The following is a 14,104-nucleotide window of genomic DNA, read 5'->3' as shown; positions in this document are numbered from 1 at the left end:
CTAAGGCCCACTTATATACAAATAAAATTAAGAACACTAATGGAGTACTTTGTAGCTCAAAGCAAGGTCCATCGAAAATATTGCAAAAAAAAAATGGACCTATCGGAGAGATTCATCTCACAATAATAAAAAATAAAAAAAGCAAAACTCAAAAGAAGGGAAAGCGAAACGAGAACGTTTTAGCGGCTCGGGAAGGTTCGAGCCACAAGGTTCGGGAAACCGAAGCAAAACAACACGACTAAGAAAACGCCACGTCACTCGGTACCGATTTGGTAATAAAAAAATATCAGAAATATCTAGAGAAGGCTATAAATAGATATTTCTGTGTGCCAAATCGAAGATTTTTTCTCTCTCTCATATTCGCTATCGCTATAACGTTGTTTGTTCACAAAACCAAAACAAAAAAACCTCGTTCGCTTCAAAAACCCAACACACTCACAGAAAAACAAGAGATAAACAAAAACCCTAAAATCGTTCTTTTCTTCACAAATTCAACTATTGTTAAGGTTAGTTACATTTCTCACCGATCTTCTCTCTCTGATTTGTTAGCTTTCACTTATTTTTCTCATTTTTTTTTGTTTTTTTCTAGGTTAAATAAAATTTCTCTCTGTGATTACAATTGTTAGGGAAGTTTTGATTTTGATTTTTGTTTTTGGGTTTGCTTGATTTTGTAGTGAGAAAAACAAAAAATGAATAAATGTTTTGTTTTTACTTGAAAATTAATTAATTATAACTTGCCCACCAAGTGTTTGATTTTTTGTTTCAATCAGTGTCTATTACTTGGTGGCTAAGGAATTGGAATTTTTGGTTTGATTTATTTATTATTTAGTTTTATTAATTATTATAATAAGGTTATATTGTGAAATCCAATTTGAACTTTTCCACTATTTGGGTTTTGATTTGCTTGGAGTTTTTGTACTTTTCCTAGTTTGGGTCTGATTTACAAGGAGTTTTCTGAAGATTGTTCCTGACTTGGTTCTTTTGTTGTTGTAGCAGATTGTTGACTGTTACTGTTGATTTACTTGGAAATTGAAAGATGGGTGCTCCTGCTTATGATCAATGTTTTAATGTTTCTCTTGCGCCATTGGAATTATCGAAAAAGAGGAAAACTAGGAGTAGAGGAAAAGGAACTAAATCTGTGGCTGAGACTCTAGCAAAATGGAAGGAATACAATGAGAAGCTTTATGCTGGTAAAGATGATGGTAAACCAAAGCGTAAAGCACCGGCTAAAGGTTCAAAGAAAGGGTGTATGAAAGGTAAAGGAGGACCTCAAAACTCGGAGAATAAGTATCGAGGTGTTAGACAGAGGACTTGGGGGAAATGGGTTGCTGAGATTAGGGAACCAAATAGAGGAAGTAGACTTTGGTTAGGTACTTTTCCGACGGCTCAAGAAGCTGCTCTTGCTTATGATTATGCTGCTAGAGCCATGTATGGTCCTTCTGCGCGACTTAACTTTCCTGATATCTCAGATTATAGATCTATTCAGGAATATTTGAAGGATTCTTCAGCAGCAGCTGCTAGCTGTTGTTCTTCGGTGGCAACAACGCCTGCGACATCTGAGACAACAACTGTGTCTAGTCATTCTGAGGTTTGTGCTATTGAGGATGTTAAGGAGATACCTAGGATACCTGTTCATATGAACAACACTGTTGATGTTTGTTATAAAGGTTATGAAGCCACATCTCCAACTAGTAGAATGAAGCAAGAGCCAATGGATGAGCCTGATGATATCATAGACCTTGGTGGTGGTGAAATCCAAGATGCAAATTCAGAAGGAACACAAACTCTAACACAACCACAAACACATGATGCTGTGCTGGTTGGAGAGGGTGTGTGTAATGACCAGATGGATTTTTCATGGATGGATAACTTTGACTTCGATGATGATTACTTGAAGAGTTTTTCAGTGGATGAGTTCTTTCATGTGGATGATTTCTTTGAGGTGGATGAGCTTTTGGGGCAACTAGATAATAATCCGATTGATGATTCTGGGGTGATGCAAAGTTTGGATTTTGGACAAGTGGGTTTACCTGAAGAAAGTAATCCTCAGGTTGGGACTACTTCAAGCTTCTTTTATGAATTGGAAAATCCAGATGCTAAGCTGTTGGGGAGTTTGCCTCATATGGAACGCACAGCATCAGGTGTCGATTATGGATTACCTCTGAACTTCAATGGCGGTGGAGAAGATACACCGTTTCTGGATTTGGATTATGATTTAAATCACGATTCAAGAGGAATGCAGGGAAGGAAGAATGATTAGGGAAGACTTTGTGCACAAGTTTGCTTCACAAGTATCAACTGGCTTGGTTTCTTCAAAAAAAAGTATCAACTGGCTTGGACATCCTGCTCATGGCTTGTCCCTTGGATTTGTTTTCCTTTTAGCTTATAGATGCATAAAAAATAAAATAGGAAATAAGCTACTTTCTTCTTTTTGATATGCTAATTCCCTATAGGGTTTTTAAAATGGGGAATTTAGCTGACAATATTCGTTTATTTTTTTGTTTAGTTTGTTTACTGGGTTTAATTATGACTGCCTTATAACCCATGTACAGTACTTTCTAGGTCTAATACAGCGTCTTGAGCACTGATTTTGACATTAGGTTTTCATGTTATATGTAAAATGGACAAGTAGTTTTTTCATGTTGCTACTCTTGTACAGTACTTTGTTTTTCATGTTATATGTAAATGCACAAGTAGTTTTTTCATGTTGCAACTCTTGTACAGTGCTTTATCATTGCTGTTATTTAGTTTTAGAAAAAAATGTTCAGAGTTTATGTATGAAAACAGTCTGGAATTCTGTTGCTGGTTTTTGATTGGTGCTTTGCCTATATTGGCCGTCGTTTTATATGGCCCCTTTAAAGGGAGCTATTTTTCTCCTGCTGTTAAAAATGTTCTGTCGTGAACTGAAAGTGATGCAATGCAAGAAAGAATAAGTATCGGTGATATGGAAGAACAATCCCATACCTGGTTGTGTAGGCCTAAAACTCATGACGCGTGAGTGTTGAATAATGGCAGTGTATCTCTATGTACTCTTACACTTAAGTTAGTATGATTTAGCGAGTGAGAGGTGGCGTATTATAGAGTCTATATGTTTAACTGCCGCTATTCAAATTGGGTCAGTTTAAAAATTCACTTCAAAACAAAGTCTGTTGTAGTCTAAAAATGTACTCTTAAAAGACAAATAAAATTAATTAACAAGATAACTAACAGTTTTTAAGATGTACATATATTAGAAATTTTCTTGAAGGGCGGAGAAATTTTACGCTCTTCAAAATGGATGTGTCGAGCCCTATAGCGTTGACATTTTCGATTGAAGGCGTGTCTTTGTGTCGGTTGTATCTAGCGGTCATGTCTATCCTTTGGAGGTGTCTAGTCCAAGGAATATACTATGATTTACAGCAGGAAAGGGGTCACACTTGTGAACCTTGCTCTGTTGGGCATTTTATTGAACCCTTTTGCAGGTTTTGATCCTGCTAACTTGTTCCTTCTCAAGTTTTCGTTATTTTGCAAGATGGTTTACTTTTAGAGGGGTTTAATAAGCTGTTCATATTCTGTGTTTTTTACTTCTTCCGGAACCTCTTTAAGTGCTTAGTTGAAATGTTCCGTGGAGTAGTTGAGTTTTTTTTTTCTTATAGAGGAGAGTTGAGGAAAAACTCGAAAAAGCAAAACTAGTAGAAAAGTAGCATTGATATATGCATGTCTCTGAAACACTTTCTTAAGTAATTTCACTAATGTCTCTAGTTCGTTAAATTTGATATAACTATATTTTCAAATTCTTAGTAACTATCCAAACACCTATATTAAGCAAAAAAACTCTGATCCTGTATTAAGCAAAAAAACTGAACATGTAACTGTGATATATTTCTCCAAGATTCATTCCAAGAACCCTTTTCCTCTTTCTCTCCTTAGTTTATTGAGCGTTTTCCTCAGTTAGTGATTTCTCTGTTTGTAGACTCTTTCCTCTTCCTGTTATCTTTTCTCTGCTTGGTCTATATCCTTTCTTTCTCTGCTATAGATACCTCTAACAATGATACAAAAGAAAAAAAGTCAAATTCAAGATTTCAATGATGGTGGTTCAATCAGTGGCACCAAAGATCAATAACTATGCAAAATGTGCGAAATCTGCATCAAAATAAAACTTGGAGTAGAAGAAAAAGGACTAAATGTGTGGCGAGAGTCTAACGAAGTGGAAGAAATACAATGCGCAATTATATGCTGGTAAAGATGATGGTATACCGAAGCTAAAGCACCTTCAAAAGGTTCAAAGAAAGGATGTATGAAAGGGAAAGGAGGACCTCAAAACTCAGAATAAATATAGAGGTGTCAGACAAAGGACTTGGGGGAAATGGGTGGCTGAAATTAGGGAACCTAATAGTGGGAGTAGACTTAAGTTAGGTACTTTCCCTACAGCTCAAGAAGCCGCTCTTGCTTATGATTCTGCTGCTAGAGCTATGTATGGTACTTCTGCACGACTTAACTTGCCCGATATCTCAGATTATAGCTCTGTTAAGGAATATTTGATGGATTCTTCATCGGCTGCTGCTAGTCGTTCTTCTTCACTGGCAACAATGCCTGCAACATCTGAGAAAACAACTGCGTCTAGTCATTCTGAGGTTTGTGTTGCTGAAGCTGTTAATGAGATACCTAAGCTACCAGTCAATATGAACAATAGTGTTGAAATCGTAGAATTTGGTGGTGGTGCAAGATGCAAATTCAGAAGGAACAATAACACAAACACAAACACATGATGTTGTGTAGGTTGTAGAGGGTGTGTGTAATGACCAGATGGATTTTTCGTGGATGGATAACTTTGACATTACAGATGAATACTTGAAGAGTTTTCAATGCACGAGCTTTTGGAGCATATAGATGATAAACCAATTGATGAATATGGGCTGCGGCAAAGTTTGGATTTGGGACAAATTGGTTCCCCCGAGGAGAAGAGTTTTTCAATGGATGAGCTTTTGGGGCATATAGATGATAATCTAATTGATGAATATGGGGCAATGCAAAGTTTGGATTTTGTACAAATTGGTTCCCCTAAAGAGAGTAATAATCCTCATGTGGGGACTACTTTAAGCTTATTTTATGAATTGGAAAATCGAGATGCTATGCTGTCGGGGATTTTGCCTCATGCTAAGCACACACCATCAGGTGTTGATTATGGATTACCTCTAAACTTCAACGGCGAAGGAGAAGATACACCGTTTCTTGATTTGGATTATGATCTAAATCAAGATTCAAGAGGAATGCAAGGAAGGAAGACTGATTAGAGAAGACTTTGTGCACTAGTTTCCCTCACTAGTATCAGCTGAACATCTTGATTGTGGCTTGGCTCTTGGATTTGTTTTCCTTTTAGCTTATAGATGCATAAAAGAAATAGGAAACAAGTATCTTCTTTATGTTTAGTTTTTCTTCTTCTTCTTTTTGCTATGCTAATCATCAATATGGTTTTTAAAATGGGGGATTTATCTGACAATATTCGTTTATTTTTTTGTTTAGTTTGTTTTCTGGGTTTAATTTGGACTGCCTTATAACTCATGCACATATGTCATAGGTCTAATACAGCATCTTGAACACTGATTTTGACATTAGTTATACGAAGACAATTAGCTTTTCATGTTACAACTCATGTACAGTACTTTATCATTGCTGTTGTTTATGTTTAGAGACAAAATAAGTAACAAAGCCTTATATATTCTGAAATTTGTGTATGAAAACATTCTCAAATTTTGTTACTGTTTTTTATTGGTGCTCTTCTTGTGATTATATTGGCTGTTGTTTTCTATGGCCCTTCAAAGGGACCTAGCCCTTTTCTCCTTTCATGTTAAAAACTGTTCTGTTGTGAACCTGAAAGCGATGCAAGGAAGGGAAAACCACAGAGATGTGGAAGAACAATTCCTTAAGACCATAACTGGTTGGTATGCCTGAAATTCATGGCGCGATGGTGTCCGATAGTGGCCGTGTATCCTTATGCACTCTAACACTCAAATTACTATGATTTATGTGACCAAGAGGTTACACATGAGAAGTGCCTTAATTACGGATGGTATTAGACTTGTATAATCATATAGTCTATATGGTACCTGCAGTTATTTAGAGTTTGGTCAGTTTAAAAAGCTCACTCCAAAACCAAACCTTATGTAGTTTTAAAAATGCACTTTCAAAAGATAAATTACTGAACAAGATAATTTACAGTTTTTTAAGATGTATATATATGAAATTTTTCGTTAAGGGTGGAGAAAATTTACTACATTCAGAATGGATGTGTCAAGTTGAAGTGATGTGCTACGATTTACAACAGTAAAAGGGGTCACACTTGTGGACCGTGCTCCATCGAGCATTTTTATCGATCCTGCTTTAGGTTTAGACCATGCTAACTTGTTCCTTCTTGAGTCTTCATTATATTGCAAAATGGTTTACTTCTACAAGGGTTTGATAAATTTGTTTAAATTCTGTGTTTTTTCTTCCTCCAAAACCTCTTTAAGTAGTTAAAGAAGATAATGTAGAGGCTGCACCTCATAAAGGTCCAAATCATGAAAGGGAATATGTGTAGGTAAAATTTTAAACTCTCACGTCCATCTAACCGATTTCACTTAGTAGGACATGACTTGGTTGTTGTATATATTTTTAAAATAGTCTATTTTTAAATATGTCTGTTTGTGAAATGAACCTTATACAAGTAAACCTTAACAAAATGCATATTCTAGAAAGTGCACGGTTTAAAATGAACATTTGGAAGGTGAATTCAAAAAAGGGTTAAGGATTTATATGTTAATATAAATTGGTATTGGGACAACCTTTTAACTCGGATTTAGTTCCAATTTCGAAGAAAAAAATTGTAAAAATCAAACCAACCCCCCCCCAACGATGTACCTATACCACTCTTTCTAATTAGAAATAGATGTAGTATTCATGGTCTTGGATATGGCAAGCTTGGTCACATGGCAATCCTCAAACTTTTCCCCTATTAAATCACTATGGTACTGTATGAGTGCAACTTCCGAGGAGTGTCTGTCTATTCTCTCAGCAAGCCTCTATTCTTTAGGTTGGGACAAAGTCAGGGCAACTAGCAGATAGTAATACTGTACTAGTCAAGCATGTTTCCCTATAAAAAAAATCAAAGAGCAATCATATTTGTACATCAATTTATTGATAATTTTGGTGACAACCTTATTTTCTCTCTTTTTATTGATAAAAATAATGGAGAGAGAAAAAGCAAGAGAGAATAATAACATCATGTGAGTATAAGAGAGAAAATTGTCAAAAAAATGTAACAAAATGATTGTACAAATATCATTTCACAAAAAGAAAATATTGAAGATAGGTGGTTTAAATAGCATGCTTCGATAATGAAACAATGATCCTCGATGTCAATGTTAGCAATTTGGGTAACCCAAAATCACGATTAGTGTAGCTTTTACAAAATCAGGGTCATTGACCATATTTTGCAAACATGCATTGTGAATTTCCATTTCTTACATCAATCAGGTTTATTACAGAACAGTTTTTAAGAAGAGAGGAGAAGAGTAGCTCACTTTGAAGGGCCAAAGAGAACAATAATAGCCAATATAATCACATGTAGAGCACGAATGAAACACCAACATCATTTAGATTGTTTTTAGTATGTAAATTCAGAGCATATAACATGAAATATACTCGAGATATACTAGTTGTCCTTGCTATATTACACGAAAAAACTAATATCAAAATTAGCGCTTAAGGTGTTGTATTAAACCATATGAATCACTAGTCCAGACACATACACCATATACGACATAGACACGTTGATTTTAGTAATAATTTAATAAAATAGAATAATTGAATGTAATCACATGAGTCAGTGTTGTACATGAACACATGTTGCACACCTGACACACCTTCAAGAAGAAGTATATGTGCCTTAGAGATTAGACCTATAAAGTATTGTACATAGTTATTAAACCCAAAAAACAAAGTGAACTAAAAAAAGAACAAATTTTGTTGGCTAAAAATTCCCCAATTTAAAAAAGACCTATAGAGAATTAGCATATATAAAAGACGAAGGAAAAACCAACATAAAGAAGACACATACTTTGTATTTTTTTAATGCACCTATAAAGCTATAAGGAGATGCTCAAGCCAGTTGGTATCTTGTGCACAAAGTCTTCTCTAATCATTCTTACTTTCTTACATTCCTCTTGAATCAAGATGCACATCATTATCCAAATCAATTTTTAAGAATCTAATTCAAACTTTGCATCCCTCCAAATTCACCAATTGTATTATTATTATTATCTGTATGGCCCAAAAGTTCATCCACTTGAAAAAATCATCCATTGAAAAACTCTTGAAGCAATCATCACTGAAATCAAAGTTATCAATGCATGATAGATCAAACTCATCACATACACCCTCTTCAACTTCCACAACATCATGTGTCTATGTTTGTGTTCCTTCTAATTTAGCATCTTGGTATCAGCAGGCTCATCAACAGTATTGTTCATATTGACAGGCATCATATGTATCTCCTTAACATCCTCAGCAGTACAAGCCTCATAATGACTAGACACAGCTGTTGTCTCAGATTTTACAGGAGTTGTTACTACCGAAGAACAGCAGCTAGTAGAAGCCAATGAAGAATCCTTCAAATATTCCTTAATGAACTATAATCTGCGGTATCGGGGAAGTTAAGTCGCGCAGAAGGACCATACATGACTCTGGCAGCATAATCATAAGCAAGAGCAGTTTCTTGAGCAGTAAGAGAAGTACCTAACCAAAGTTTACTACCTTTTGGTTTCCTAATATCACCAACCCAATTCCCCCCTTTGTCTAACACCTCTATATTTATTCTCTGGGTTTTGAGGTCCTCCTTTCCCTTTCATACACCCTTTCTTTGAACCTTTTGCCCTGATTTCCGCTTCGGCTTACCGTCATCTTTATATAGTTTCTCATTGTATTCCTTCCACTTTGCTAGAATCTCAGCCACAGATTTAGTCCCTTTTTTTCTAGTCCAAGTTTTATTTTGATGCACATTTTGCATAGTTTCTTGATCTTTGGTGCCACTGGTTGAAGTCCGTAGCATTATCATGATACTTTAATGATCCAACATTTAGTATATGTTAAGTATGATGAAATACTAGATTTCGAATTGTTTTTGTTCAGTACAGAGAATGGACAGCGTTGCAGCACTGAAGCTCATGGTTTTTTCTTCTATATTTTCTTTCATTATCATCAGACTCTTACAATCTACCATTTCGTTACATGTAAATTCATGATAAGCTTGATGTTAAACTGTTTTTGTTCAGTCTAAAGGTTGTTGAATAAGGTATAATGGACATGTGTTGAAGGCAAAAGTGTGGCGAGTGCTCACTTAAATTTTCAAGTAAGGCATATTTAATCCCACATCGCCCATATGAGACACAAGGTGTGGTTGAAGTCTATATAAAAACAAGGTTTGTTGAGTAGTTGAAACCATCTTTGCGCTTGGGGCAATGACGCAGCTAATGAGGTTATAACCGAGGCGCGTCTATTGCTGGTTGAAAACTATTTCCAAACCCCCTCTTAGGCTTGAGGCAACTCAAGCCTTCGAGAATTTCTGGAAGGACTCCTTTTGGGGTAAAGTCCTACAATTTTAGTTCAAACATTACATTTTAAGCCTGCACCATTAAGCCTTTGATGTTTCCAAATTCATCAATTGTGTGTTTACATGTGATATTTTTTTTTGAACTGCCTGCTTTTATTAAACCAATGGTGACAATAAAACGAAAGCCTCAATAGCATAAATAAGACGGGTTTCTTCAACCCAAACAAAATCAAAAGAAGACATAATAGCAAATTTTGGCTAAGAAGACAACGGCTTGATTCGCAACATGGCAAATATGAAAAAAAATCTCAAGTATTGAAATTTCATGGGAGTCTTTGCAATCTTCACCTCTCGCTCCTAAATAAGAGATTGGTGTTGGGACTCATTAATAGCGGCAATGAGATTAAATGAGTATTATACTTTTAAGTTTGAGAAAAAGAGTAGTTCAACTAATTTGAATCAAGAGTTGAAAGAGTTCGAGGTTATGAATTGAGATTCTCCGGAAGGAGAAAAAAAACTTCTTTCTTGTTGACAAGGACAAATATTTTTGGTTTAAATATGCAATTATTTCTTGTAATTTAGACGCGTTTTGATTTTCGTCCTTATAATTTTTTTTTTAAAAACATCCCTGCAAATTTTTTTTTATTTTAAAAAGATCCCTGCCCCACTTTTTCAAATCCAATTGAGCAAGTTTAATGATGATATATATGCTGTCAACAAATTAAAGAATTCATGTAGCTTTAGAAATAACTATGATATTTTTTTTGGTACATCTCAAATTACCGACGCTCGTAATTTTAGAATTCAATTCAATAGTTACTAAAAAAACAACACTGTAGAGGTTACATCCCCATATGCAACCCTCCTTTATGCCAAAAAAAAAAAAATTATAAAAAAAAGAAAAAAAAAAAAAGGTGAGAGTTCCAACGTTTATAGACTTAGTAGACGTTTCTACACAAACTCTTATAACTCTATTTTCTTTACTAGGTTTCTAAATATAAACAAATTTTATTTTTTAGGTCCATTCAATTAATGATGTACATCTTCCGATCACTAATATAAGTAAAAATTCACTTTTTAGATACATTCAATTAATGGTGTATGTAGTCTTTATTATATGCCACATACATCATTAATTTGAATGTATCTAAAAAGTGGATTTTTGCTTATATTAGTGACCGGAGGATGTATGTGGTTTATAATATAGACCACATACATCATTAATTAAATGAATCTAAAAAGTAAAATTTGTTTATATTTAGAAACGGATAGAGTATATAAAAAATCAATTGTATTTGATGTTTTTGATGTTAGAAAGTAAGCGTCAAATATAAATCATATAATAAATGGGTTATTTTATTATTATCATTTTGTAGTACTTTTAAAAAAGGGATATTTTAAATACTCCCTCCGTCCCAATTTAACTGAGCTAGTTTAGCTTTTTATACAGATTAAAAAAAGTGTATAAATGAAAGAGAAAGAAAAATAGTTTTGAGTGTCTTTGTCAAGTATTAGTACATTCTTCTTTATTATAAATATAAAGTAGAATATATTGGAGTAAACCCTTAATTGGATCCCTGAAAGTGTTGTTCGCTATCAGGCACATTCATAGATCAATGAAACGAACCAAAAACTCCCCCAATTATTGTTTTGTTAGTCAAATGCATCCAAAACGTTAACTTGGTGTTAACTTTGTTATACTCATAGATGAGGGACCAAAATGACAACAATCATGTTTCCGCCATCATCTTCTTCAAGGCCCCGAATTCCTTCATCTTCTCCAACTCTACTCATGAACTCATGCCCACCAAACTTGATTCACTCATGCTCAAACTTTACAAAATCCCACTTCTAACAATATCACTTAGGTGCAGCTGTCTGGATTGGGGGAGGTACACAAACTGTCCAACTGTGTGGCGGTGTTTAGCCTACAGTTGGTTGTGTTTGTTTACTGATTTTTGTTGCTCGCTTTTCATAAGGTGCAGCTGCAGTTTTTTGGTTGTTATCCTGCTTATTTTGCGCAGGTTTAGAGAGAGAACAACAACAAATTCTCTATACTAAAATGGTGAAACAGAGAGAGCAACAACAACAAATTTCTAAATAAATTTTCATCAACAGTGGCAACAACACAGATTCAAACTTCATCAACACAAACAATCTCAACAACAAATTTCGAATTAATTTTTCATCTTTTTTAAATAACCCCAATTTTTTTCCTTGTCTATTAGAATTTGAACCGAAATGAATGCTTTATAAATTTATAAGTGATTAGAATTTGTGGGTGAGAATCTACAACAGATTTGGGATTGATACAAATTATTGGTGGATTGAGCTTTCTAAAATCAATTAAGGTATTTGAGGTTTTTGGTTTAGGCTCTGCGGCTGCAAAACTGATACGGTTGCGGAATTTCTTTTTGGCCTAACAGGTTGCCTATTGTTGCTGGTTCTATTTTGGTTTCTAGGCATTCTAGGTGTTTTTTTTTTTCTTTCTGTTTTTGTGCTGTATTTCCTCCTGCTGTTTTGATTTATATACAGGTGGAAGTGTGAGCATCACTTCTTTGTAACCTTTCTGCCGTTTTGCACTACTTCGAAAATGGGAGAGGAGAAATTGGGGTCTAGGGTTTGAAATTAAGATGGCAGATTGTGTGTGCGATGGATGGAGGGGAGAAGAAGAAAAGTGAGAATAAAGGAGAGATTATTTTTGTCTTTTGGAATGTTTTGAGATGGAGGGTATGAATGAAGATGAATATATGAACTTGTTAATTTTTTCCCGAAAATTGAGGGATATTACATTCATTCACACCCCTCTCCAATTGACACATCATCACACTTAAGGGCCCGTTAATGTTTTGGACGTGGTTGACTAACGGAACAAACATTGGGGGAGTTTTTGGTTAGTTTAATTGATTCGAGGATGTGGCTGATAACGATGTGAACTTTCAGGGATCCAAATGAGGGTTTATTCTTATTCAATTGGGAGTGATGAAAGTATTATTAATTAAAGTTATAATTGAAGAAAAATAATTAATATTGCATTGAAAATAATTAAAAATATTACTAATTATTCAATTGAAAGGATTTTAGAAATCTTGACCTATTTCAATTGAAAGGAGATTCAATTATTATTATTATTTCAATTGGTAGTAATATTTTTTTATAAATAACTCAATTATTACAAGACAGAGATTATAAAAAAAATCCTCGTTAGAAAGCATTTCAAGCTGCGCAAAGTGAAGCCTTTAATTTGTCTGAATGGCCAGAAGAATCTGAGTCCAGAATTTGATACCCACGCCGTTTGAAAATTCATTTTTTACACTATCAAATCAAATCATTACCACCCTTTTCTTAAATCTTCACTGATTATATTCTGAGTCAACTCTCAAATCATGTTTTACGTTACCCATAAAATATTTGTCCCAATTTAACATCATTCAATTTTTTAACGATCTTGACCAGATTTTTTTTTTTATTAATGATAAAAATAATTATTGAATGGTAGTAGTTGTAATGAATGTAATTTAACTTATTTTTTCTGCCCTTAACCAAAAAGTTAATACTTGTTGTTGTAAATTGTAATGAGAAAAAAAAAATAGTTTCACTCATGTAATAGTGGTAAATTTAGTAGTATAAATACCACACTTTGGTCCATGTAAAAACTCACCATTTTTAAGATATTAAAATATATCATCCTACTTCCTTCTCTCTTTATTTTCTTAGTTTGATAAATGCTAATGTTATATATTATTTGAAATATTATTAATTAAAGTAGTAATCTTATCATCTTATTATTAGTTCACTAATATCATAAAATAAGTATTTAAATATCTAAATCTTCACCAAGAACTATTGTTTTGCTATTTTCATTTTGTTTGGGCTTGTTTGGTAAACGAGTCTTCTTATATTGGAAAGATTGCTATTCGAGGAGTCATTTGACCTTCCCATAATTTGAGCTTTGCTTTGTTGTATAAGGTATAGGTATCTCAATGATACAATTACCTTTACAAACAAGGCATACACTACTTGTTATATATAAAAGGGAATAAAAAAGACATACACTACTTATGTTGTTTGTTAGACTAATGATATGAGACAATGTATTTCAGTTTGATTTACTTTATTAAGTGAGTATCTTATTATTTTGTAACGAAAATTAGTTTCGATTGCATTCATTTTATAAAATTCATTGTGATTAAAAGTGTATTTGAATGTAAAATGATTATGTATAAACACATTTATTTAACAAAAGTGGTGATGACCTACCCCTTCACAAAGTAGGTGTTTAGAATCAATTTTAAATACAAAAACAAGTTTTATATTTAACAAAAGGGAATCCAAACATGTACTAGTACTATTTACTCGGATAGTTGGAACTAAAGTACATCGTTCACAAGTGTAGTCATTTCGTCCCTTATTATAAGATCTTACATAATTATTACTTAGGTAGTATCTTTCGATCCTACTTGTGATCTTGTGTGTTGCGATCTTGCTTCGCCCATCCTAACGCAGGTCCAAAACTCGATCTTGAACTTCAAATTTTTA

At 34.0% G+C, this 14,104-nt stretch overlaps 1 protein-coding gene, 1 non-coding gene and 2 pseudogenes across 3 annotated transcripts; 3 read left to right on the top strand and 1 right to left on the bottom strand.

The window, feature by feature from the left end:
* The first annotated feature begins 338 nt into the window (after window positions 1–338).
* On the top strand, window positions 339–2,705 carry LOC11424990 (dehydration-responsive element-binding protein 2A). 2 transcript variants are annotated; one of them, XM_039834495.1, is made up of 3 exons: window positions 339–506; window positions 997–2,306; window positions 2,338–2,705. In XM_039834495.1, exon 2 carries the CDS (start codon window positions 1,037–1,039, stop codon window positions 2,258–2,260), a length of 1,224 nt encoding a protein of 407 aa, XP_039690429.1. In that variant the 5' UTR covers window positions 339–506; window positions 997–1,036; the 3' UTR covers window positions 2,261–2,306; window positions 2,338–2,705. The 2 variants fall into 2 exon arrangements, with proteins under 2 accessions (XP_039690429.1, XP_024639092.1); XM_024783324.2 differs by having other exon boundaries at window positions 997–2,705.
* Window positions 2,706–4,102: 1,397 nt separating this feature from the next.
* LOC11420724 (dehydration-responsive element-binding protein 2C-like) lies at window positions 4,103–5,273 on the top strand (annotated as a pseudogene).
* A 2,845-nt stretch (window positions 5,274–8,118) lies between these two features.
* On the bottom strand, window positions 8,119–9,064 carry LOC11421269 (dehydration-responsive element-binding protein 2C-like; annotated as a pseudogene).
* A 391-nt stretch (window positions 9,065–9,455) lies between these two features.
* Window positions 9,456–9,605, top strand: LOC112422327 (U4 spliceosomal RNA). The gene has a single exon (XR_003012692.1). It is a non-coding gene; the product is annotated as a U4 spliceosomal RNA (small nuclear RNA).
* The last annotated feature ends 4,499 nt before the right edge of the window (window positions 9,606–14,104 follow it).

This window comes from Medicago truncatula, chromosome 5 (assembly GCF_003473485.1).
Source record: "Medicago truncatula cultivar Jemalong A17 chromosome 5, MtrunA17r5.0-ANR, whole genome shotgun sequence".
Lineage (NCBI taxonomy): Eukaryota > Viridiplantae > Streptophyta > Magnoliopsida > Fabales > Fabaceae > Medicago > Medicago truncatula.
This window is presented reverse-complemented; position numbering and strand designations above follow the sequence as displayed.

Coding starts and splice junctions, on each gene's coding strand:
- LOC11424990 (XM_039834495.1), top strand. CDS start 1,037: ATGGGTGCTCCTGCTTATGATCAATGTTTTAATGTTTCTCTTGCGCCA.